The 27,960-nt window shown below is 33.9% G+C and overlaps 1 protein-coding gene across 1 annotated transcript in view; it reads left to right on the plus strand.

Annotated features, from left to right (window-relative positions):
- Positions 1-10,722: 10,722 nt before the first annotated feature.
- Positions 10,723-27,960, plus strand: part of LOC145239800 (conserved oligomeric Golgi complex subunit 6-like) — a 51,991-nt gene continuing 34,753 nt past the window's right edge. The window contains exons 1-4 of the mRNA XM_080103322.1: positions 10,723-10,893; positions 15,514-15,657; positions 24,961-25,032; positions 27,503-27,561. Coding sequence (XP_079959448.1) covers positions 10,756-10,893; positions 15,514-15,657; positions 24,961-25,032; positions 27,503-27,561 — 413 coding nt within the window. The 5' untranslated portion in view covers positions 10,723-10,755. The remainder of the gene's footprint in view (positions 10,894-15,513; positions 15,658-24,960; positions 25,033-27,502; positions 27,562-27,960) is intronic.

Here is a 27,960-nt window from a genome sequence, read left to right on the forward strand (position 1 = left end):
CTTTTGTGGCACCAGTTTTCAAAAACTCTGGTTAAAGAACTAATTCACAAAATTATCATTCCATAAGTTTCCTTCTGCTCTTTGCTAAAATCTTTTACAGGATGTTTACATATAATCGCCTAAAAAGTAGAATCACATTTTTTTAGGAAGGTGAGGAATCTAGCTGAGAATGCTTATCTATAAATTTCTCTTTCTTTTAATAAAAAACTAGCGGGTGTACCCGGCGTTGCTCGGGTGTTTAGAGGTGTGCATGTTTGGGTAATCAAAACATATATATAAAAAAAAAAAAAAATCCTTGCCCGGGTGTTTATGTGTGTGTGTGGGGGGGGGGCTTTAAAAAAAAAACAGTTTTGGTAAGTAGTTAGGATCGAACCCGAAACCTTGGGGCGAAGGTGGAAAAGAAAGTGTGCAAAAAACCTGACATGTTACCCGCTCGGCCAACAAAGAGCAACTGAAACATGTTTGAATTCATTTATTTAAGTATTAAAAACAGAATTGACACGTGCCTGCAATAAAAGTTAACTCTGCTACTTCTATTTGACCTCATTAATGAGGTCAAATAGAAGTAGCCGAGTTAACTCTTGCTGCGGGGCAGCTATTGGGTTTGTTTACCCAACTATGACTGGTTGCTTCCTCAAGATGTTGGGGAGGGGGAAACCAGCTCCCCATCGTTCAGATTGAATAGCAATTGTCTGATATAAGAAGTTTGGCCCCACATTGATCAAAGCTGATTGCTTCTGGACGTTCCCCGGTGTGATTACCGGGAACAATTCTTAGCTTTGAATTAGTTTCAGTTTTATACAAAAAAGCTGAATGAACACAAGACGGGCTGAAATAGCAATAATTTTGTAAAAATCGACGTAAATAAATGTAGACGAAACACGCATTCGCAAATCGTACATATTATGATCTAGGGGCTATATAAACAGTTCTAAGCGATAGTACCCCCCTCCGGGACCGTTGGCGAAAAAAGCCTTTTCGAGACATACAAAAATGTGTGCGCCGCATTTGCCTTTTATACATATAGACTAGCGGGGGGTACACGGCGTTGCTCAGGTGTTTGTAGGTGTGTGTATGGGGGGGGGGAGAGTTAAGTAATAACCCTGCTTAAATATTATAAAAAAGATGATGTTAAAAAAATCAGAAAAACCAAAACCAAAACGGAAAAAAGTGGCATAAATAAACCTGTCGGATCGAACCTGTGTGTATAGGGGAGGGGGGAAGGGGGTTAAACCATGGCTACCGAGAAAGAAGGCCGATGCATATGACAGCGTAACGTCACTTCCTAATTAAGTTGTAGGTATAGACAGCTTCCGGTATTCAACCACGTGGTCATGCTAACAGGCATAAAAAAATATGGCTACCAATATGTGTTACCGATTGTCCATGTATATTCTAAAGGAAAAGAACAATTCTCCATTCGGAAAATAATTATTATAATTGCACATTTGGGATAATTTTAATCAAAATATCGTAAGTGAATTTGTGTTTGAACTTTTATTTTTATTGGAGAAAGTCGAATATTTCATTTTATTTATTTATTTTTTTTTTTACTGCAAAACAAACAATTTTTGGGTTTGTATTACTGTACACATAGATTCGAAAAAGTTGTCAAAAAACAAATATATAACAAATAAATGTTATCAAAAACAAGATAAGTTACTTTTCTACCAAATTTGATATATTTTTCGTGTTTTTATTCAATGTAACATGTTTATTCAGCTCGAAAAACATACATTGTTTACCGATGTATTGGAAAATTCAAAATGGCGCCCGACTCTCTCTTTAACACGGTAAGTTCGGGAAAAGATGTTATAAATAATAAATTAGACAAAATACTCTTAAAAAAACACCGAATATATGTTAACCTATGTCACGGTAATATATATTGAGCGAGTTTCTAACAGTATTTTGTCTAGTTTTATATTTATAGCACCTTTTCCCAAACTTACCGTGTTAAAGAGAGAGTCGGGCGCCATTTTGAATTTTCCAATGCATATTGCATCGGTAAACACAGTATGTTTTTCGAGCTGAATAAACATGTTACATTGAATAAAAACACGGAAAATATATCCAGTTAGGTAGAAAAGTATCTTATCTTGCCTTTGATAACATTTATTTGTTATATATTTGTTTTTTGACAACTTTTTTCGAATCTATGTGTACAGTAATACAAACCCTTTTAAAGTAAGCATTTTTCACGGCAGTGTTTTTTTTTTTTTACGATTGGTGAATTATCAATATTTTAGCATGGGGCGTAATTCATTTCTGTGAAATATATTTAAAACTTCAATTTTTTGTTTTTTATAACATTTTAACTGTAAATAATTTACATGACGAGTTTGTTTTACTGTACACATAGATTCGAAAAAGTTGTCAAGAAACAAATATATAACAAATAAATGTTATAAGGCAAGATAAGTTACAAAATATATTGATAAACATTGTATGATTTTCGAAGCGATTACACGTTTTAAAGTGAGTAAAACCACTAAAAACCTTCCCAGATAGGTAGAAGAGTAACTTATCTTGCCTTTGATAACATTTATTTGTGATATATTTGTTTTTTGACAACTTTTTCGAATCTATGTGTACAGTAATAGAAACCTAAAATTTAATTTAACTTGAAAATAATATTTAAAAACACGTGCGTACACTGCACAAGCACCCTTATTATTATCATAATAATAATAGTAATAATAATAAAAAAACTGGTGTAGATGACATCGACTGGCGCCACACCACACCAACTAGTTGTGAAGGGTTAGCAAGGATGGAAAGACCGAGGTGAGAGAGTACAGACCAAATCTCCATTGGAAGTGTGCAGTTCAAATCTGGTATCTTGGGGAGGCATTTTGTCACCCAAACCCCAGGAAACACCAATGGCCGATGCCAATGAGAAATCAATAACAACGGCTATTGCGATAACATGCAATCATCTGCACAAGTGGTCAAAAGGTGGAGAACACTGGAAATCTGGGGAGACTTGTCACTTGGTCTCCAGGGAACACCACAGGTTACTGCCAGTGAGCAATCACTGATGATGGCTTGTGAGACAACTAATACGCTACACATTTTGATGAAAAACATGGGGAAAAAATGGGCATAGAAGAACAGAAAACCAAAACTTTAAATATAATTTCTGTATTTAAAGTAATAGTTATTTAAATATTTCAACATATAATCTTGTGAAGAAAATCCAGCTTCCCAATAAGGGGCACTCAGGATAGGAACAAAAATAATCTCAGTCATGAAAGATTTCTCCTCCACCGACCGAAGACAGAAAAGGTAAAGTGTAGCATCAAAACAGATGCTACACTGATCTTGTTCCGAAGGCTAAAAAATATTTGTTTAATGTTTCTTTAATTGTTTGTTCTCTAAATTCATAATTCAGTTTTATCAGTATTAAATTGTATATTGCTTTAAAATTACTTAATTTTACATAGATAATATTTATATTTTATATTGAATTAAGTTCAGTTTAAGTAGTAATCGAACTGTGTTCCTTTTTCTTTTTAAAAATGTTTTATTGCTCTTTTTCAAATGGCCCTCATATAGTACTGACAGTCTGACAAATCTTACCTACATTGCCTGCAGACATTTTTCAGTTAATAGGCCTTCTTCTTACTCTCGGTGGCCGTGGTTAAACTAAAGAATAAGTGAAGTAATAAAAAAACGTTGCCCGGGTGTTTAAAGGTGTAAAAGAAAAAAAATAGTTTTAGCCGGGAGGCGAGATTGAACTCAGAAACCTTGACACAAAGGTGGAAACAAAAGCCAACTACTTAACCGTCCCGACCACGAGTGAGAGTAATTGATTAGCATGTTAAGTTAAGGCTTATAAAGCGAGTGAAAGAGGTTTGATTGACAGGAAGATGCTAAATGAGGTCACCACAAGATCGTTACGATGACGTGGCAGTATTTTTAGTCATTGCTTCCCCCAGATGATGGTGGGAAGGGGGGGAAAAGCAGCTCCTCATCGTCCAAATCGAATAGCAATTGTCTGATATAAGGAGAAACTCCACATTGATCAAAAGCTGATTGCTTTCTGGATGTTTCGGCACGAAAACCAAGAACATGACCCGTTTGAATTTAGTTTCACTGTATTTATACTAAAAAGCAGGACAAACAGGGGACAGAGCGAAATAATGCAAATCTCATAAAAGTCGACGTAAATAAATCTAGATGCAAATCGTAAATATTATTATCTAGGGGGTATATAAACACTTCTAAGCGATAGTACCCCCCCCCCCCTCCGGGACCGTCGGCAAAAAAAGCCTTTCCGAGACATACAAAAAATGAGCGCGCATTTGCCTTTTATATATATAGATAATAAAATTTTATATATATAGATAATAAAATTTTATATATATAGATAATAAAATTTTATATATATATATAGATGGATGGTTTAAGTAGAAATAAGTTGTTTTGGAGTAATGCTAAAACCCATTTCACTTGAAATAATATGGCTGATTGAAATAGAAATTAACAAAAATGTTTTACTTGCACGGTAACATATAAGACTTTAAGTGGTAAGATTGTATGTTGGAAGAATGCTAAGATGAAGACGCCATTTTGATCGCGTTGGATGTATCTGGAAGCATCTAACTACAATTGAATATTGAATAAGAAAATGGTCACCTTCGTCCAAGGAAAAACATGACATTTCCACTTATTCAAAGGAGACATTGGTATATAGAGAGAATTGCTCAATAGGTAGGCCTTTATCGCAACAAATTGTGGAACTATGGAGTTCCATCTCGTTTTGCGACTCTCTGGCAAAGAATGAGAACAAGATGAAATCTTATCTTCGAACTGAATCATCTTTGGCACCAAACTCTCTAAGTGAGAATTGAAAGTTGAATTTGTAGAAAAGTGTTCTCTATCCTGTGCCTTTACATGTCTGGGCATCACTGCACATGTGCCAAGCTGAACCACAACTCAACATAATGTAAGATATACTGATCAACAGTATGGACTTGGACAATCTCATACAAGGTTTAATTTTTTGCCGAGTGGTTCATTTTGCACTCCACTTTGTATTCCACAACTGTTTCCCACTACTGACAGAAACAACATTTGATCACTCCTCATGATATGAACATCATAAAAAACCTTGACACCTCCAAAGCATGTTGACCTGATCTTATTATTGCTGTAGTAATAAAAAAAATGTTTTGTTGAGTTGGCCAATCAAATGTCTTTGTGAAGCTTGTTTTCTGAGCTGGAATATTGCCTTTGTAACACCTGTAATTTGTAAAGTTGTAGTTGGCAGGCAGGCTTGAACCCGTGACGCAAAGGTAGAAAAGAAAGTGGAGGTGTGTGTAAGGGTGTTGTAAAAAAAAAGTGGTAATCGGCAGGCAGGCTCGAACCTGTACTGTAAAGGAGGAAAAGAAAGTGAAAAAAAAAAAAAGTGGCGCGTTAGCTGTTGCGCCTATCACCAAGCCAGAAGTGACGTAGGTTTAAATTAAGGTTTGACAATCGAAAAGAGGTGATGACTTTCGAAAATATTGGCGAAAAAAGCGACCCCCCTCTTTAGAAAAATGCCCAGTCGAGGGTAGGGTGAAGGAATAATTATTTTTGGACAATTTTTCGATATTTGTCGTCCAAAGGCTTGAGTTTCAAGATGATACCAATCTCGTGAAAATTTGTCGCCTCTGTCGAAAGTTATTGCAAGACATACAAACATACATACATACATACATTCCTACATACATTTAAACAGACAGGTGAGATTTATATTATAGACTAGCGGGGGGTACCCGGCGTTACCCGGGTGTTTGTAGGTGTGTGTGTTTTTGGGTAAATGAAAAGAAAAATCGTTGGCCGGGTGTTCTGGGTGTTTGTTTTAAAAAAAAACGAAGCCTTGATGCGCAGTTGGAAAATAATAAAGTGTGAAAAAAAACATGCGATGTTTAATGGCAGGTGCCCGTTTTTGACGAGTTAATGACGTCAACTTTGAGTGCGGGACAGTGTTTTATTTACCGCGAGTCTGTTCGCTTCTTTTTTTAAATGAAAAAGCTTAATGAACATGCGGTGATCGAAAATTGTTGAATATTTATCTTTTCAAAGTCGGGCGAATTAAATAGACAGGCGACCCCGGTTGTTAACTTGTAGATATTATCATTTAGACGCGATATAAAAAGTTTTAAGAAGTTGTGAGTCGACCGATCGGTTCTCGGAAAAAAGCCTTTCTTGGACATACACGAAAATGCACACACACACACACACACACACACACACACACACACACACAAAGATTTTCGCTTTTATATTTATAGATTATTTACACAAACTGCTTGAATCCCTTCATTCTTGTCTGCTCAATCAAAATCAACCTTTTCAATTAAATATTCTAAATTTTCTCACTGAACTCTCTAATATGAAATCAAATGAACATTAACTCTTATCAATAACATCTAATGGAATATAATTTAAGCAGAGAAGTTTTGATTACACCATGTAACGCACAGCTCTTAATTAATCGATTCAGACTTATTTAATGTTTCAGCTAAAGAATTCCCTTGTTCTACAAGACCTCTAAAAATATTTAAGAACATTCTATGTTTCTTTCCTATTGCTGTAAACTTTCATTTTAAACATGTATAAAATATCTCTTTTGTGAATGTATGCTTCTGAAATGATTATTTTGTTTATCGTGTAACATATGTCATTTTCTCACATTCAATTATAAATCTAAAAAGAAAACTTTTTCACTGAAAACATTTCTTCAAAACCGGCTCATTCCAAAATTATCTTGCTTAAATTGAAACTCCGAATGAAAACCCTTCAAAAGCTGAGGATTCCCTAAAGTAGAAACCTTTCCCCCTAAAGATCCTTGCACTTTTATTATTTCTGATTTTCATAAACGACCTCCCTGATTCAATCGCATTTGAGATAAGTATATTTGCTGATGATACCAGGCTGATGACTCTATGCTCAACAAAGCAGATCTAGTGACTGCATACTGAATCCTTAGAAAATAACCTACAGTATGTAGTGAAATGGAGCCATTAGGTGCTTTCAATAAGTTTCCAGACTTTTTCGTTTGGGCACTTTTATTGATAGTACACATATGAAACTCTAGTTACTTTCAAAGTAATCTCCTCTGTACTGCAATGCACTTCTTGAGTGAGCATGTCAATGACCTCGTCACAACCTTTTTCATCTCAATTAGCTCATAACAACAGCCTCTAAAGTTTTTCTTGAGCTTAGGGAATAACTAAAAGTCTCAGGGAGCAAGGTCTGGACTATAGGGAGGGTAAGGAACTGTCTTGATGCTCATCTTGGTTAAATAGTCAGATCTTCTCCGAGCACGCTTGGGACAAACTTTATGCAAATCTTCTGCATCTTCAGTTCCTCACGAATAATTGTGTGTACAGTTTCCACACTGACATCAAACTGTGCACATATTATCTCTTGTAACGGTTTTGGGTCTAACCCAGGGGTTTGACATGTGTTGGGATCTCGGATGGGAATCCCGTGTGTCGATAGCCCGGGGTTAGGAATTTCAAAGTGAAATTCTCCTTCCAAACGCAAATTGTAAAATAAAATAAAAAAAATAAAAAAATAATATGCAGCGTGCCGGTTGTGACGATATTACAACCAAATGGCACTTGTCAATGTTCGAACCAGCATTATTGTCATGAAACACCTTAACGACATTCACGGTTAATTATTAGAATAAGGCAATAAGAACAACGATGACACAACGTACTAAAAATACATTAATTTATTTACATGAGTGTAATACAGGTGAATGCAAAAAATAAATAAATAAAACAACAATAATGCAAATGGGGGTGCAGACAACATTACGGGTCAAGATGAGGCGGAGGGGGATAATGAAGTTTGTTCATGGGGATGTATTGTCTCTTTCCTCCTCCTTTTCTTTTTTTTTTTTTGAATGAAAAGAAAAATGTAGTCACAGTTATTATTTAGAATCAGGCAGTCACGTATTTCTTCTTTCATTGCACATGGCAAAAAGTCAATTTATACATAACATGAATGATATTTTAGCATAGAGACATGGGAGCGGGTTGGGCAGATTGGAGTGAATGAAAATTGATAAATACTTAGCTTCTTGCTAATTGTCCGGTTCCGACAATCTCTTTTGTCACTCAAAAACTGATGCTCGATTCATGCCAAATGGTCCAAAAGCAATCTGAAGCATTCCATACGTTTCTGTGGCATTTTTTTTCAAGTTTAAAACACAATTTTATTGCATATCATTCTTCTAAAGTGTCCTCACGTCCAGATTACATTTTTGAAAATCACCAGCTGTGACAATCAGGCTTTAGTAGCGTGTATTTCAATTCCTGTTGTAGTTGTTCATTTGAACCTGAAAGCATCGAAATTGGTCACTCATCTCATAAGATGTACAACAATAACATACTGGATTTTCAAGGGTCTATGACAATTTTAAATGTCTGTACAAAAAAAGTTTGGAAACTTATTGAAGGCACCTCATACATTTAATGCTACAAAGACAAAGCTTTTTTCCTTTAACAGTTATGAAAAACCTTATCAACCACCAATTGCCATGGCTAATAGCACCCTTTGTGAGAGTCCAAAATTCAAATTCCTTAGCCTAACACTCACAGGTTACATGAATTGGAAAACGTACATAAAACATATTGCCAAATCTGCCACAAAGAAGATGGAAAACTTCCCACATCATGAATCTAATAGGTCCTCCAATATCTACCAGATTCTGATTCTAGTTTTATAGCTACAATGTTGCATCCTAGTGCTTTTTTTTAGAAGTACTTCAATGGAATGTGCTCTGAAGAATGTGCCTCCATACCATAAATACTCGCAACCAACCTGACAATCAGCAAAATCCTGTGCATTCCCTGTAATGGTCTTTAGATGTTGAAAGGCTTTCTATCAGGTTGACAAGAAAGTTCTTGCAGTTTTTAACTTTTAAATTCAGATGAACATATCTCCACTCAAACAAAAATTTATTCATCGAAATAAGCACCATCAGAATCAACCCACTTTTGCCAACGTAAACAAGTGTGTTTATGCCAGTAACGTAAAAATCTTGTGTTCTGATGATCATAAAGTCACTGGTGTATTCGATATTGCTTAGATATTTTAAGCATTTCTCACACAGAAAGTTGTTGAGATGTTTGAAAAAGTGGTAGTCAGTAGGTGAGAGGTCTAGAGAGTATGGCGGATGAGGCAAAGTTTCTTAGCCCAATTTGTTCAACTTCTGCAGGGTCGGTTTAGCAACGTGCGGTTGGACATTGTCATGGAAGACAATTGAGCCTTTTCTGTTGATTAATGTTGGGTGTTGTTGTCGAAGTTTCTGATGCATTTCATCCATTTGTTAACAATATTTCTCCACCGTAATGGCTTCGCTTGCATTCAAAAAACTGTAACGGATGAGACCAGTTGCAGACCACCAAACAGCCAGTATGACCTGCTCTTAGTGTACCTCTGTCTTTGAGAAGTGTCGAGAAGCTTCGTCAGCGTGTAACCACTGAGCTGTGCATCACCTGTTGTCATAAAGAACTCACTTTTCATCGCAAGTCACAACCCGCTCAAGAAACAGGTTATTCTTGTTGCATAAAAGAAGAGAAGATAACCCTTCATAACAGCGTTTCTTTTGGTTGTCATTCAGTTCGTGAGGCACCCATTTATCAAGTTTTTTTCTCTCCAGTGGTTGGAAATCGTTGTATACATTACATCTAATTCAAAAACAAGTTCTTAAACAGTTGTACATGGATTGGCTTCAACTAAGGCTCTTAATTGATTGTTGTCGACATCCGATGGCCGATCACTACACTCATCATCTTCAAAATTCTTGTTGCCACCACAAAATTTCTTAAACCACCATTGTGCTGTGTGTTGAATAGTGGTTGCTGGGCCAAACGCTTCATTGATATTGCAAGCTGTTTCAGCAGTTTTTCGGCCTAGCTTTAATTGAAATAAGAAAAGTGTGAAAATTTACTTTTTTTCCATCTTGTATTCAACGTTCTGAAAAGAAGACATACTTGTTTGAAAACGATTGTTATTTAAACAAACAGATATAACGAAAAGCGCTCTTTAAAATGATATATAAAGTAAAGGTATTATAACGAAAAATTATTAGAAAATACATCATTTGAAATCAAAATTAAAAATTCTGCAAGAACCTAATATTCCCAACCTAATATTCTTATACATGTAACTTTTTCCCTCAAACTATTTGTCTTTGGAATCACAACTTTTTACAGGGTGTTACTATAAATAAGAACCCTAATTCATATTAGCTCCTTTTGTCTCAGCGGCAGTGTGCTTTGTTGGAGGTTAATTGAAGCCAAAAAAACAAGATAAGTAATATTTTTCCAAAGTCCTATCAACTAGAGATTTTTATCCTGGGACCCCAAAATCAATACGATCCGGACCTTGTTGATTTTGCAGGGGAGGCTTAGTTCTGTGCAGTCTGCAGTTCTAGGAGATCCACCCTTCCAGGCTTTGCCTTCTCTCTTTGAGAAGGAGTTAGTTTATTGATAATTGCCTGAGGCACCCTTATCGGGGAATACCGACGGGCCTGTCCAGACACTTTTTGCAGGTTAAAGTGCCACTCCTCCGGGGCGCTGACTTCTCACTCCCACTGCTGACCCCGGTTTCTAAGTTCTTGCAGTGGGAGAAAACTAAATAAAATCCCATCGGCGATAATCGTGTGAGTCGAGAGTTATCTGCCCTTTTAACGCTTCGATAATAACCAGAATTCCGTATTCCCAGTCCCACCCAGAAGAAATAAACATGGCGTTTAACAAGGACGGTACACCAACGGCGGACTCGAGTAATGTCGGTTTCCCTGTGCTGCCAAGCACAAATAATAACAATCCTTTAGCTAGAAAATTAAATAAAATATTGGAAACGAGGATCGATAATGATAAGGTTTGAACTTTGCATAATTTTAAACATTTTTAAGGAGACAGTGTCTATTGCTGTCTGCTATTTTCACTTCCTTTTTTTTTATTTTATTTTTTAATGAAAAAATGTTTTTAAATTTCTATATTAAATTTTTTTTTACTCCAATTGAATAAGTTAACTTGATTTTATGAAATAAACTTGAAGTTGAATGTTTATTTTATAAAACTTTAAAACTATTTAAATATATTAATTTGTCAACACAAGCAAAAGTCAAAAGTTTGTCAATGCTGTTAGAAAATTAGGTATACCGAAAATTGTAAACGTGTTAAGAATTTAACTGTTAGTGCTGTCATAGATCAGTCCCCATGGCGGCCGATGTCGTCTCCTTAAAATTCGATAAGTTATGACAACAATCGAAAGTGCACGACACAGAATTAAACTACGATTCCTAAAACGATATACAAAAACAAAAATAAAAACAATCAACTTCATTTAGATTTACACGAACTTCACAACAAACCACGTCGCAACAAAATGAGTTGAATAATTTCGTGTTTATTTTCATTGAAATGTGCGGGAATATGACAGTTCAAAATAAAATAATAGGAAGAAACTTCTCAGCGAAAAATATTTGTGTACCACTAAAAAATTACGGAAAATGAGCGTTTTTTTTTTTTTTTTTTTTTTTTTTTTCTAGTGTGGGTGAGTGGACGACTAGTGGTATGTTTCGCATATAGATTTAAAGTAATTTCCGGGCTATTTTAACCTATAATATAAGGCAATCACATTTAGCCAAACATTTTTTTTTTTTTCATTTTTTTATGTCTTGATTAAACTGTACAATTACCAGTCCAAAAACGTTAGAATGACCCGGAAATAGGGGATCATTTTACATTAAATTTATTTGCAAAACCGATCTCTCACTCTAAATTCTAAAATAATTTTTCTTCTTTCTATCAAGTGTTTTAGGGTGTTCACACGTAATCACCTTAACAAAATAGTAGTTTTTTTTTTGTTTTTTTTACGATAGTATAAACACTCCCAACCTCAAGAACAAAAGCTGTTCTTAACATGGGTGGGGGTGGAGGTGTTTGTACTACACTTGGGAGGAGGGAGTATTAATCATTAAGCAAAAAATTACTTAGTGACTACTTGTCATGTCGAAAATAGTAATATATCCAAACATGACGAAAATTAATCGCGTATTGTGATTTTAGTAAAAAAAAATCTATCGATGTGGGCTAAAACAGTACGGCCGCCATTACGATGGTAAAAGCAATCTGAGTTATGTCCCCTATTTCTGCAATCTTCACAGTCTACTCTAAAGCATGACTGAAAGATGCAATTTTCCGTAAAAAATACTTTTAACTATAAATAACTTTCTACTTGATAAATTTTCATGATTTTTTGATATAATACTATTTTCGACATGTCAATTAAGTACGTAATATTGTTTTTGCTTAAAAGAACGCATAAAAGATCGATCTGTCGCCTCTCTTTGTACAAGCACCTAAAATGCAAAAGTGACAAGAAAAATAATGGATAAAAATTTACGAAACCTGCGACAATGCCAATAAAGCAACAAGTGTTTGTTTTTCTGGTTGGTAATAGCCAGCTAACGTACTTCCTAACTGTCACTATCTGCTACTGGAAGCGGTAACAAGGCAAATCACTTTTTGCGCATTTGTGTTTTTTTTTTTTTTTTTTTAATAAATTATTGAAAACACATTTAAAAATGTAATTAAAAATTAAGAGCGCAAAAAGTGTTTTCAAATAAAACTAATTTCAATAATTTTTAATTAAAATAAGACCGAAAAAAACTTTTCTATGATTATTAAATAAAAAGAGACCAATCAGAAAATGTAATTTAAAGAAAAAAATGACTACGTGCACACTGCACATGAGACACACCAGAAGTTAGGAAGTACGTTATCTGACTATTACCCATTGGTTTCATGTTGTGTAGTTGTTTTTAAGCTGTTGTAACTCATTACTAGGACTAGGACAACAGCATATTCTTTTCATTGTTTTGACTCTCGAGTGTGTATCCGTTGATATATGCTTTTATATAGAGTGATGTGGTTCTCGGTTGATTAACTGTGTCAGATATATACTCGAGTTAAAACAATAAAAAGAATATTGTTGTCATAGCTCTAGCTCTACTCATTCCCAGATTTTACTAAGCCAATATAGCAGCCATGGAACTTGATCTGTAAAATTACCCCGCTCTCTCTTGTTTGCACCATGAGGAGGTTTCAACAATTAGCCTTTGGCCAGTCCCCTTTCTGTGTAAATATAAGGAAGTATTGCATCACCTCTTCCTGGAGAAGATAGGAAAGATGTGTATTAAAAATTATAAACTTATCAAAAACAAAGCTAAGAATTAAGACAGGATTTAAAAATAGGAAAATTCTCTATTTTAGTCATGCAAATGATTTAAACTGAAAATGGCTGTCGGCACAATTCTCAAACAATTTAGTGTTACTTAAAACCAGTGTTTTGTCCCTCATTGCACTTAATAAAAGAAAAGTTAAAATCAATAATTTATAGCTAGTTAATTCTTCAGGATAAATTATGGTTTACTGTAGAAAAATGGCGTCCATGTCAAAGTTGTAGTTTCAGAAACCGGAAATGTCATTCAATTATCTTACTTTTTGCCTCCACTCCCCACCAGAAACCTCTGGAAGTGCCAAACAATAGAGAAACTACAACTCTGACATAGGATACCCCCCTCTCTCTCTTTTTTTTTTTTTTTTAATAAAATCACTAAACATGTCTAATAGTTTATAATTATTGATGTTATTTTCATAAGTATGCATACACAAATTAGAATTAATAAATTTACTAATTATCAAATAGAACATTTTGGTAGAAGATTCATAAATTAATAGAGAATGTTAGTATGAATAGTTGGGTTTAGTGACTTTATTTTTAAAATTCAATATGGCGTAATGGAAACATATTAAAGGTATTTGCAGCTTCTCTTCCAATTTTTGGATATTAATCATGTCAAATCACACTTTATTTTCTTTTGATGGATTGATTGTTGCTATTTCTTCTGATGAGTTAAGGGCATAATAGATTCACTGATTAATTAAGTGATTGATTTTGTGCTACAAAACAGATACTGTCAAGAATTGTAAATGTCAAGTGAATTAAAGGAATAAACTATAAGATAGTCAATATCATGAAATTTGGAATATAGTTTTTTGTCATTTACTCACTATATTGCTCTGTAATTACATTGAGCTTCTTAAATAAGGATTGGTACATATTATAAGAAAATATATTTCTACAGAAATATATATATATGAAGCAACCATACATTCTTGTTATATGGGATTACTACCTTCTCTCCTGGACCACTATTCTGCCAACCTAGCAATAGTACCCTGGAAGATATTGTACTCCTTCCGATAATGGACTGCCTAGGTTGTATGAAATTCCTTCTCCTATAATTATTTTCCTATAATTATTATTCACCATCCAAAAAACATTTTTAATATATGTGCTGAAAAGCAAAATACGTGTTTATTCACAGCTGAACATTTTGCTAACCGCATTTCATTTCCTCTGATGATATGTGCTATTATTGAAAATCCATGGATTAAGGAAATTAACATAACTCCCCTCTATATATTCCTTGTGTCAAACAATAAATTCTTAATTCGAATATATGTGTTTGTATTTTGATTTTCAGAATTTAACTTTAACCACTAAACCATTGCTCTATTTTTAAATATTGAACTTTACCTTTTTGGCTAAGATCACCCTGAAAGTATTACCTCAAAGTAATATCTATCAGAATATTTCACCTGATCTTTAATCTGTGTCTTATATATATATATATATATATATATATATATATATATATATATATATATATATATATATATATATATATATATATATAGTCTTGGAAGTTTTTTAACCTTTAAAACTATATAAAAAAAACTTATTTAATTTTTATATTATTTTATCATCCATTGGAAAACTATTTAGTAAGCCATTTAATCACTTACAATCACTGCATAAACTTTCTCTCTCGAATTCACAATAGTCTTAATGTTAATTTAAGGGATCATCAGTTGTTTACCATAAAACACTGTTTCGAGCATTTAAAAAAACAGTATATTATATCATAGCTCCCAGCAGTGTTGATCAAACACCACCTCCCTTAATCACAAGAACAAAAAATGTTCCAGATATTGGATCTAGTTACCTGCTCATGATTAATTTGGCTAACCTATTCATATTATAAAAAGATGTTTTTCTTATCTGTGAGATTTGTCTCTCTGTCTCTCTCTCTCTCTCTCTCTCTCTCTCTCTATATATATATATATATATATATATATATATATATATATATATATATATATAAATTATTCAAGCTAAGAAAAACAATGAAATTTAACATGAATAACAACTGTCCTGATTTTATTGCATTTTACAGTTCAGAGAGGAGTGAAAGTTGCAGGTTAAATCAAAAAGCAAGATAACTTTCTTATCATTTTCAGTTGCTTCAACTTTTTATTAGGCATAATGTTTGTTGAGATTTGATTTAACGTCTCTTGGATTTTTCTTTTTGTTTCCTCTGAGATTGTCAGATTAATTCTGATGGATTTTAATTTTTATTTTTTTTAGGAAATGCTTGAAGCTCTCAAGGCCTTATCGACATTCTTTGGTGAGAATAGTTTGAGGACCCGCAGGAATTTGCGCAGTGACATTGAAAGACGCAATTTGTTGATCAACGAAGAATTTGTTCAGGCGTTTCAAGTTGTCGAAGAGGTAACTTTAATTTTGACATATTATTTTATTGATTAGCATCACTATTTCTTTATGCTTTTATTTATACACAGTGTTCCAGAAGTTGTAGGTACATTTTAGCGTTTATCATTTTCCTGCAACTAATGGGCTTATGTAGCTTGTAAAGTGTTGCATGTAGTTGTATTTTAAAGACCCGCCAAACAGTTGTTGTAAGAAATTGAAGTTCCCTAATGACTCTTCTGATCAGTTTTTAGGAGCTCCATTCAAAAGCAGTTCAAACTCGCTTAGCCATATCATCTGAAGTTGAGAGGTGTCCTGGTTCTTTTAGCTGGACATAAACACTCATCCTTCCTGAATTTGCGGTCCTGGATATGACCTAAAACTATATCCGATGGTGAGGCCCCACCTTGCGAGCCTTGGGGAGTGTGGAGCCACCCTTTGATTGCCATTGCTCCCAGGTCCACTCTGACCCGGAGTGGTAGTACCTGTTAGGGTCCCAACTATGGGTTAAATAGAATCCGACTTAAAAAACAAATATACTCCATTAAAAATCGTTCCTCAAAATAACTAGATTCGGCATTAAATAACCTGAAAAAGGTTGATATGCCATAAAACAAAAACAACCAACCAATCCTAAATTTGCCATATAATCTTAATATATAGATTCTTTTCTGGTTCCTCTTTTCCAAATTTTCTGCAAAATACACATTAAACAAGTGTCTGTTTTTTTTTTTTTTTCTGCAAATTCAAGAATGCAAAAACGCCTTTTCTGGCTGAGTGAATGCCATTATTACTGGATCTAAAAAAAATCTGAAAAGACATCATTAGCATTACCAAAACACTTAGTGCATTTATCTTTAAAATTATACCAATTTCATCTTACTATCATTCACAGTTCAGCAGATATAAACACTTGAAATATGACCAAGACTTTCTTCTTTCTTTTTTTTTTGGAGGGGGGGGGGTAAAAATAATTCATTGATTTATGACTAATAATTATTGTTTATCAAAATGTTCATTTAATTACTATTAATACAAAATTAAAAAAAATATCTAGCCATTCACAAACAGCTGCTTCGTCATATCATGGCTCTTCAGTGTAGTTAGAAATGGCAAGTGTTTTCATGCTAAGATTCAAAACCCTAACAACAGATCATTTTCAGATTTGATCAGCAGTGTCAGGAGTCTTAACTTTGTGCCCACACACTTTGTAGTAGTAAAACGTGAAAACACATACGCAACACTAAAAATCAAAATATCCAACTCAAATTGTATTAACAATTCTCCAAAACACGACGACGCCAACTCTCAAAAAGTTTGACACTAAAATTTTGATTAACAATTATCCAAAATATGAATCTTGCTAATCGAATAACCTGACAAAAATGATTCCAACTCAATCATTTTTTTCTTTTTTTCTTGTTGAACACTCGACATGTTGCATTAACTACATTTTCTTCTTAGGAGGAAAGTTTCTACTCTTTATTTCAACAAGAATCTGCCCATGCAAAACAATGCTCATTTTAGTGGGGGATGCCCTTTTTCTCTTCCTTGCAACCTCTTTCCCACAGAAGAGACGTTGCGAGCCTGTCTCTGCTTTATTGTTATTTTCATGATAAGTGCTCATCTGAGCTCCAATCTATGATCCTCCCTCACCAAACTTTCACGGAAAACACTCATCTAGCTAAAACCACTATCAATAATTTCCCACACTCTTTATCTGTGCTTAAACTTAAACATAGATTCCATGAACAAAGCTTCTTTCTTAGAACATGCCTGTGAAACTCTCTTCTGTTTGTCGGCTTTCCAGCTGACTACAATATGGTCGTCTTCAAGTCCAAAGTAAAAACATTCTTGATGAACCGTCCCCTTAAGTAATCCAATTTACCAAATTTCCACTACTACCGATTACTACAATATTATCCTATTGAGTACTGTGCACCCATTGACCCTTATCCACGAGTAGCCTTTAGGTCTTGATAAGAGGTAACTTCTATGTAAAAACAAATAATATATATATGTGTGAACTCTCGTCATCACATAAAAATGACAAGATTCTAGCTTGAAAGCAGAACATCTTGGGTTCAATCCTGCATAAATAACACACAGTGTGCCCCTCACCTCCCTTCGTGGACTCATATGATGACTGCTACACAGCTGCTGCTGATAGAGAAATTATAGCGTTTATGTATTTTCTTTGCTTATATATTTACCATGCTACCGATTGTCAGGTAGTGCTGCGTTAGGTGTGTTTAATGGAAAGACGGACAAGACGTTGGTTGATTTTTTTTTTTTTTTTTTGTAGACAACAAAAAACAATTATTAAATTATGAATATTTGTGAGTTTAAACAAAAGTGGAACAGGTTGCTAATGAAATAAAAACATCATTACATACCTATTTTACCAAGATTAAGATTATGGTATTTGCCATAGAAACAAAACATATTCCTATACACATTGAATTTGTAAGTATAACAACAAAATATTTTCACTTGTATATGTCTGATTGAGACCTGTGTTTATTTTACTAATATACATATACATATATATATATATATATATATATATATATATATATATATATATATATATATATTTGTGTTGGGACGATTCATCGGAATCGGAAATGAGAAAAAAACGGAATAATGAAATCAGAAAAATTTGTGCCTATTTTCCAATGCGAAAAACGATTCTTTTAAATATACTTTTTTTTTTTAATTTGATTTTGTTCAAAACAAAACATTCCACTGCTGATAATAATGATAAAATTATACATATTTACTGATTTTAAACTATCAGTAAAACTAAAATCTATAGATTATCCCCCACAAGTGTGCTTTTACGTTTGTGAAAATATCTGCACATTTAACACGTGTTTTTATGATAATCAGAAAAAAATAGCCACTTTATAGTTAAATAATATTAAGAAATTTATTAAGAATCTGAATCCGAATTAGAAATTGTATTGAAATTGTGAATTTAGTACGAAATCAGTAATTGTATCGGAATTGGGAAAAATATTGGAATCGTCCCATCACTAAAACACACACACACACACACACACACGCACACACACACACACACTTATTTGCACACTTTGACAGTGTAGGGAATTATTAGTCAACCTGTTACTGTAAGCAACTCTATTTTTGCTGAAGAAAAGAGTTATAATAATTTGTTGTTCTAGAAAATTTGGTAATGATGTTAAATTTCAAAACTTGTATTGCTGTTGAATTACCTTAAATACATTCTTATATGCTTGAAGAGATTTGTCCAGAGTTAAAATCAATTGATGATCTAACTTGATTATTACTTTTATGTTTTTTGTTTTTTTTTGCATTATTATCTTGTCTTCAACATAACTAGAAAATTAACATTTCTTAAATCTTTGTAGTCAGTATAATTAAAATAATAAAGCAACTAGTGGGATCTGTAGAAATTCCACGGGGGACTCGTTTATATGTAATATATTGATGTTGGCATTCTGTAGATGTTCAGTGTAAATGGAGACACTCTGATATTATTGTAGCTCTTTTGTTAAAACTGCAAAAGTTTTTATCTAAGCTAGCAGGGACATTGGGCATAGCCCAGTTATAAAGTATTTGTCCCTCAGTCTTCATTTTTTAAATGAGTGATTTTTCGGACAAAGGGAGAAGAAAAAGCTGTTTTCTAGGTTGGCAGTATTTTTGCGAACAGTTTGCTGAGATGGCGGAAATTTTCTGTTTCTATGTCTATCCTTGTAGCCATGTCACTAGTAAGGGTGCTGGAGGTAAACGTTTTGTCTGGGCTGACGTTATCCGCCTGATAGTCAGGGACCCGAACCTTGGATTAACCACTAAGGAGGCTGTCCTATCAGCAGGTGCAAAGTACTGGGGCTGCTGTATTGCCATTTGGTGAATGGATTCTGGACCATGCAGTAGCTTCTGGTGGGGCCTCTCGATGCCATACTAGTGGGTAATTGTTACGGCTTTACCTTATCATTAGCTACAAATAAAAAAAAAATTTCTTCGTTTCTTTTTCTCTCTTAATTTCCCCTCTCTGTCCTGCTCTAAGTAAATCGGTCGACCTAGTCCACAAATTCCAAAATTTCATCATGACAAGTTTCAAGAAAAAATACACGATTAAACCCGGTTCTCCAACTTCCAACGTAGACCCCTACTACCATGTCTCCTTCTCCAACATCAGGGGTCTTCGTTCTAACCTTCCAGAGGTTGAAACCCAATTACAGGAGACTAAACCAGACCTTTTATTTTTTAAGTGAAACTGGCATTGGACAGGCTAGTTCCCTAGATGAGTTTGCAATTTCAGGATACTCTAACTTAACTTCTAAAACTGACCCCCAAGATCGTCATGGGCATGGAATATGTGCCTATATTAAAGATAGCTTTCCATGTGGGAGGGACATCTCCAGGGAAGATCCTAACTTACCCTATATGTGCTTCCGGGTTGCTTTAGCTCACACTACTGCATTTATATTTACTCTCTATCGCCCCCACAACAGCGGAGTTACTATCTTTCAAAGCATATCTGAGAAAATTGACCAAGTCCTTTCTACTTATCCTTCAGCTAACATTCACATATGTGGAGACTTCAATGTTCACAACGTCGAATGGTTGACCCACTCAAACAAGACCGATGATGAGGGGAGGTTCTGTCATGATTTCTCCATTGCCTATGACCTCACTCAGATTGTTCAGGAACCTACCCGTGTGCCCGATAATGACGGCCAGTATGCGAGCCTACTAGACCTTTTTCTCACAACTTGCCCTGAACTATGTTCAGTTTCTGTTCTGTCGCCTCTTGGATCTTCCGACCACTCTGTTGTATCAATCAAGATAAAAATGAAATATAATAAGTCCCCAGACGTACCTCTTCATCGTACAGTATATCGATACACTAAGGCTGACTGGGATAGCTTCCGTACATTTATATCTGATCTACCTCTGCATTCCATGTTTAAAAAGGATGTGTCCTCTATAGTATTAGACCTAACTGAATGGTTAATTGTAGGTATTGACCATTTCATACCCTCTAAAAAGTTTCAGCAAAAACCTAACAGCCAGCCATGGTTCTCTCCAGAATGTGCTGCTGCCATTGCGCACAGAAATCACTTTTTCCACTGCTTCAAACGTAATAGATGTATGGAAACTAAAGCCGTTTTCAGGACTGCCAGCAACCATTGTAAGAAAGTAATAAGGAACGCAAGAGTGTTGTATGCTCAATCTGTTAAGTCCAAAGTAGCTGAGCAGCGGCTTGGTTCCCACCAGTTTTGGCAAATAGCAAACAGAATCCTGAACAGAAGCGTGTGCTCCATCCCAACTATTATCAATGGACCTGAGGTAATCTCCTCAGCATCTGACAAAGCCAAACTCTTTGTCAAGAACTTTGCAGCTAATTCTACCCTTTGTGACCAAGACCGCCAACCCCCAATATTTCCTCCTGTATCAGAAAACACGCTATGTGATATACGTATATCTGTATGTGATGTTGCGAAGCTAATCAAAAACCTTGATTCGAGTAAAGCAACTGGCCCTGATGGTATTCCAATTATAGTACTCAAAAAACTTCAACCTGAATTAGCGCCCATACTTACAAAACTGTTTAAACGTTGTCTTAAGGAGAATAGTTTCCCATCTCCCTGGAAAATCTCATCAGTATGCCCTGTATTTAAGAATTCAGGTGATCGCTCATCCCCCTCTCAGTACAGGCCAATAAGTCTCCTGTGCGTCATGAGTAAGTTGCTAGAATCTGTGTTAAATACAGAAGTAATCAAACATCTCAACAAAAATGACCTTCTTAGTGACACTCAATATGGTTTCCGTTCTGCTAGATCTACAGCAGATGTCCTTACAGTTATATCGCATAGGATTAGCAAATCTCTCGACGGTGGCAATCTTTCTAGGGCAATTGCTCTTGACATATCTAAAGCCTTTGATAGGGTATGGCATAAAGGTTTACTTCATAAGATCGCTAGCTATGGTATAGCTGGAAAAGTCTTCTCAATTATTAAATCATTTCTCTCTGATAGGTTCATAAGAGTAGTAGTTGAGGGGCAAAAATTAGAAGCTCACAGTATTAATGCCGGTGTCCCTCAGGGATCCATCCTGGGCCCAACTCTTTTCCTGATCTACATTAATGATCTTCCAAATCATATCCTTACATCATTTGTAGACATTTATGCTGACGACACTACCATTTATGGTAGCACATCTAAGACAGTAAACGACCAAGTTCTCTCCAATTCTCTCTCCTCTGATCTTGAGCACGTAGTACAATGGGGAAATGAGTGGCTGGTTACTTTTAATGCATCTAAAACCAAGCTTCTCTCTTTACATCATCAACATTCTAATTCACATTTGTCATCAATTGAAATGAATGGCTCTCGTCTTCATGAGGCCTCAAGTTTTGACAAGCTTCTGGGCTTGACCATTACTCCTGATCTTAAATGGAACACGTATATCAAATCTGTTGCCAAGGCCGCTGGAAAAATGGTGGGATCTTTCTATCGATCCAGTAGATATCTCACTGCTGATGCTATTCTCTACCTATATAAGAGCCAGGTACGTCCAAGGATGGAATACTGTTGCCACATCTGGGCAGGAGCTGCTAGAAAGGACTTGTCCTGCCTTGATAGAGTTCAAAATAGACTTCGTAGCCTCGTAGGAGATGTCCTTTTCTCCTCCTTGCAACCTCTATCTCACAGAAGAGATGTTGCGAGTTTGTCTCTGATGTATCGTTATTTTCATGGAAAGTGTTCAACTGAGCTTCAATCTATGGTCCCCCCTCGCCAAACTTTCACAAGAAACACTCGTCTAGCTGTAAACACTATCAATAATTTCCCCCACTCTTTATCTGTGCCTAAACCTAAACGTAGATTCCATGAACAAAGCTTCTTTCTTAGAACTGCACGCCTGTGGAATTGTCTTCCGCTTTCCTGCTTTCCGGCTGACTACAATATGGTTGTGTTCAAGTCTAAAGTAAATAAGTTCTTGATGAGCCGTTCCATATAAGTTATCAAATTTACCAAATTTTCATTACTAATGATTACTATATTGACCAATTTCTACTGTACACTCTTTAACCCTTATCCTTGAGTGGCCTCTGGGCCTTGATAATGTGGTGACGCCTTTGTAAAAAAAAAAAAAAAAAAAAAAAAAAAAATATGATATTTTAAATCTTGCAGATTTTGTATATATTATTATAGAGTTAATGTTCTATTGATTTTTATATTATAAAGTTGCGATTTCAAAAATAAAAAAAAATATATCCATATGACTTGGATACATTAGCTTGAATCGAAACTAAAACCAAAACCAAAACTTATGAAAAAAATATATATACATATATAACTTGAGTTTATTCAGCTATAATCGAAACTGAAACCAAAACTTATGGAGAATTCTTGGTAAAATCATTTATAAAAAATAAATGATTTGAGTGCCATCAGTTCTAAAAAAAACTGAAACCAAAACTTATGAAGAATTCTTGGTAAAATTATTTATTACAAGAAATGGAAGTCCATAATAATTAAACGACAGTCACTCGGATGTAAGCATGGCACACAAAATAAATAACACACACGCTATCCTATTAATATATAGATAGGTTTTGACTTTATATTTTGTTAAAACTGATAAAGCTAAGTGTTCATGCCCTGCTAACCAATCTATAATACAGCCTCTCTTCAACTAGAAAACAAACTGTGTTCATTTTTTAATCACTCAGTCAGAATGATTCAATTTCAATAAATTATAATAAAATTTAACATCATTACAATTTTCAAAGTTTGACAAAATTTAAATTTTGACCAAATCAGTTCATATACTCATTATTTTTGTGTGTTTTTTAAAATTTGCTATTACTGTTAAAAATGATTCTGCATTATATTTTGCAACACTATTTTGTTTTTTGGTTGGTTGTACAGCATTCACTCTAGCCTGGTTGAACCAGCTTCCTCCTAGGAAGTGTCAAGTGTTAAATTCACAGGTTGTTCCTAGTCGCTTGTAATTTTAAGAAGATACAAAATAAACTATTGAAGCATCCAAAGCTCTGCTAAAAATCCACTACCTTGTCCCCTAAACATACCACTTCCTAAATTGGAGGCTAAGAATCAGCAGTGTCAGCTCACCTATTAAGTGTTTAAAACTAGAAAACAATTCTTTTTACATTCCTACTGGTTCTACCAGTGTTGCTTCATGAGGTAAGAGAAAATAAAAAAATATCATACGTGGCAGCACGGTCCCAAATAATTTCATCCATCCGACCCAACACGATCCTGAACAACTCCGTCGATGCGAACTTGAACACCTCTAGTAATTCGACATATGATGATCCTGAACAACACTGTCGATTCGACACAACACGATCCTGAATAACACTGTCAATTTGACACAACACGATCCTGAACAATTCTGTCAATTCAACACAATACGATCCCGAACAACTCTGTCGATTTGACACAACACAATTCTGAAACAACTCTGTCGATTTGAACCCGAGCACCTCAGAGAATTTGACACTATCCCAAACGCAATGACTCAACACGATACGTTATCAGAACAACCGTGAGAGTTACTCTCCAAATGACTGTTATTTGCTTTTTTCTATATAGCTTTAGGACAAACTCATTTTCGCTGTAGGTAGGCCCGACTTGGACATTGGTATAAAATTCTTGAGTGCTTCTGTGCATGCTCATCACAACCAGAATAGGCTGTCTGAAGATACTGGGTTCATGACCTATAAAATGTACCAAACATTGATGTTATTGTTTTTTTCACTTTCCATTTGCAAAACTCAGTCATGTTCTGCAAAGTCAAAAACAAAAACAATTTTCCTCTTCAGAACAACTTAACCCAGATGCCATGAATAAATATTTGAACACATAAAGAACTTGAAACAAAGGCTTACTAGATTCTGCATTAAATAACCCAAAAAGAGTTGATATGCCATAAAATAAAATAACCAAACCTTTTTAAAATTTTAAACAAAATTCTATATAACTAAAATAATGAATGGAAGCTTGACAGAATTTAAGTTCCAGACAAATTATTATTTTTTTTTTTAAATATGTTATTGCTATAAAAAAATGTCTATATAATTATTTTTGACACCATTTTAGGAGAACTCAAAATAAAATTAAGGAAGCCTCTAGCGCTCTACTGAAATCATTACTAATGAATGCAAACGTTTTCCAAGTGAAAGTCCTAGCTCAGAAGTGTTTAAAACTAAAAAAGAAAATTGTTTTTAAATTTAAACCAAAATTCTGTTTAATTGAAAATAATGTTTCTAAAAGATTGCATTGAATATTTGTTTTAATTTTTCAGCAACTAAATGGTGTTTATACCGATGTGAAGGCCATGAATGAATGCTGTCTTGACATGACAAGCAGACTCAAGGTAATCCCACATTTCATTTCTTATTTATAATTTTAGTTAAGTTAAAAAAACTTGCGTCATTTTCACTTCAGCTTTCCGTTTAGTGGAAGTCATGTTAGTGTATACCAAAGAACGGCTGCTGTATGCCAAGCTGTGCCAAATTCATTAAGTGAAGATTTGGAAGAAATAAAAACAAATGATCCTGTTAAATATATTTTTCATTTTTACTTCTGTTTTCTGTTTAGTCCCTTCTGATTGATGTTCATGTTCAGTTTAATTTTAAAACCTTACATAAAAATTAGTCTTTACTTTGAAATGCTTTTTTTTTTAGAATGGTTTTATTTTTAATTAAATATCTTATAATCGAAATATATTTTTTTTTAGTTTTTATTTTGACATTTTTTTTTTTTTAGAATAGTTTTATATACCATATAAATATTTTTAAAAAGTTTACATAAAAAATAGTCTTTACATCAAGGTGTATCTTTTTATTACACATCATAAAAAATATATCCAATAAAGAATATTCCCCCCAAAATTGACTTTAATTTGCTCGAACCAGAGAAACTCTTGCAGATGACTATGAAAGTTTCTCTCGCTTCAATTAAAGTTGCATTAAAAAAAATTCTAGAATTCCAAATCTCAATTCAACAAATTATTTGTAATATAAAATAAACATCTCAAATATTTCACATCTAAAGCAATTTATTATAGTAAAAGACCCGAATAAAAAAAAAACCCATAAAATTCTCAATTGACAACTAGAATAAAAATACAATTGTGTAAGATACAAAGGGAAATAAGCATGTTTTTTTAATTGTGATTCATGATTCAATGAATCTTTAAGAATAGAACTGCTACAGTGTATGGTGATGATGAAACCATAAGCATTACATAAACATTAATAAAAATGGAAATTTTCCTTGGTATACACTGGCATGACTTCTGCTAAATAGAAAGTGGAAATCAAAATGACATAAGTTGTTTATTTTTTTATAATTTAACCAATAAATTTTATTATTTGCTATCATTTTTGACAGATGGTGTTATACAGTTAAGGTACAGTATTTTAGTTAGCTTAATATCACAGCTACTTTCTATGTAAATGTGTATAAAAACGTTCAAGTACGTTGGGGCTTTAGATATATTCAAAGTTTACAAAATGAAAGTGAGGAGTGTGAAGGAAGTTAGAAAGAATTTTTGAAAACTAGAATTTGACTTGGAAGCAAGTCATAAGGACGTACTGTGACAGCAGGCTAAGAGTCAGGTAATGTCACAAATTAATGTTTATATCTTTGCTGGAATTCATTTTAGCTTGGAGTATGCTTCCTGAATTCTACAAGGATGTCTTGCAGGTAGAAACGCACTGGATAAGATGCTTGACAAAAGAAATATGACCATATAGATATGGATACAATAAGCAATTTATGGTTCTTATACATAATTTCCCTATAATTAAAAAGCAAAAATACGGAAAAATCTTTGCTGTATATACCCGTTACAAAATGAAAATATCATATTCCAAAAAGCATGTAAATTGATGAAGTAGTTTTATTTTTAAATAAGAAAATCAACTTTTGAGTTTTAGATGAGTGACTGTCATGCCTGCCATTTTGAAAAAAAAATCTCAAAAAACAAGGACATAGCTCTACATTACAGTGGAACCTCTAGATATGAAATTAATTGGTTCTGGCTTAGCTTTAGTATCTTTAAATTTTCATATCCTGAAAGGCATAAATTGTCTAATCCATTCCAAGCCCTATGAAAACACTCATTAAATTTTGTAATAAGGGTAAAATCAGAATGAAATGAAAACCAAATAGTGCCTAACCTGACCATCAATACTTGTAAATGAAGTGGATGTTAGAACATAATGCAATAATAAATTTAAAAGAGTTTTTAATACAAAAATAGAATCTTATCTTCCAAGTGAGGCAAAGTTCGAAACACTCAAAATTAAAATAAAATAAAATACACATCAAGTGCACTTGAAAGCCAAATCACAACGTAATATTAGGAAAATAAACAAATATTTTACTTGCTTGAAATTTATAACATAAATATATTTCGGAGCTATACTCCATCCATGTTTTTTTCTTTCAAAAAAAGAAAAAAGAAAAAAAAGCAACATACTGAGGATGGAGTATAGCTCCGAACTATATTTATGTTATAAATTTCAAACAAGTAAAATATTTGTTTATTTTCCTAATATTACGTTGTGATTTGGCTGTCAAACGCACTTGATGCATATTCTATTTTATTCAAATTAAATCAGCGTTTCTATATGGAACTCACACTCTTGACTCCAAATTAATTAAAAAAAAGTTTTTTTAGTTTCTAATTATCAGCTAACACTTTGCGAAACATTTAAATTTAATTTTTACTTTTTCAGTTTCTAACTCTCGGTTATCCACGCTATGTAACACTTATTTGGTTTTGTCTATTAGTCTTGTAATCTTTGAATAAATCTTATTGAATGTTCTTATTACAGGCAGCAAAAGATCAAACAAGAGATTTATTAAATCAAACAACTGGATTGCAAGCAGAAAGGTCAGTTAAGTAAATATTTCAAACAATTTTCATTTTTCAATTCATTTTTTCATGTTAATAATAATGTATGTTAGTTTTGCTACTTCGCAAGAAAGGACACTAATATACGTTAAGCTTAATGCTATTTAAGCTCAAAGAAGGGTAATTTCAGCAAAATACAATTTTGTGTGTCTATTTATATATTGACAATTGCACATGGGCATGTAACATAATATAAAAGAACATAAAATATACATACTAGTTACTCATGACTTGTGGTGGAACTCTACCAAGCATGATAGATTATGAATTTTTATAAAGGCCACAGTTTCTTCATTGTATAGGTCACGTGGAATTACGTCCAGGCGAATATTATATATAATATTATACTGCATATTATATATAATAATATACTGCATA

This window comes from Euprymna scolopes, chromosome 19 (assembly GCF_053919585.1).
Source record: "Euprymna scolopes isolate OS-2025 chromosome 19, ASM5391958v1, whole genome shotgun sequence".
NCBI lineage: Eukaryota > Metazoa > Mollusca > Cephalopoda > Sepiida > Sepiolidae > Euprymna > Euprymna scolopes.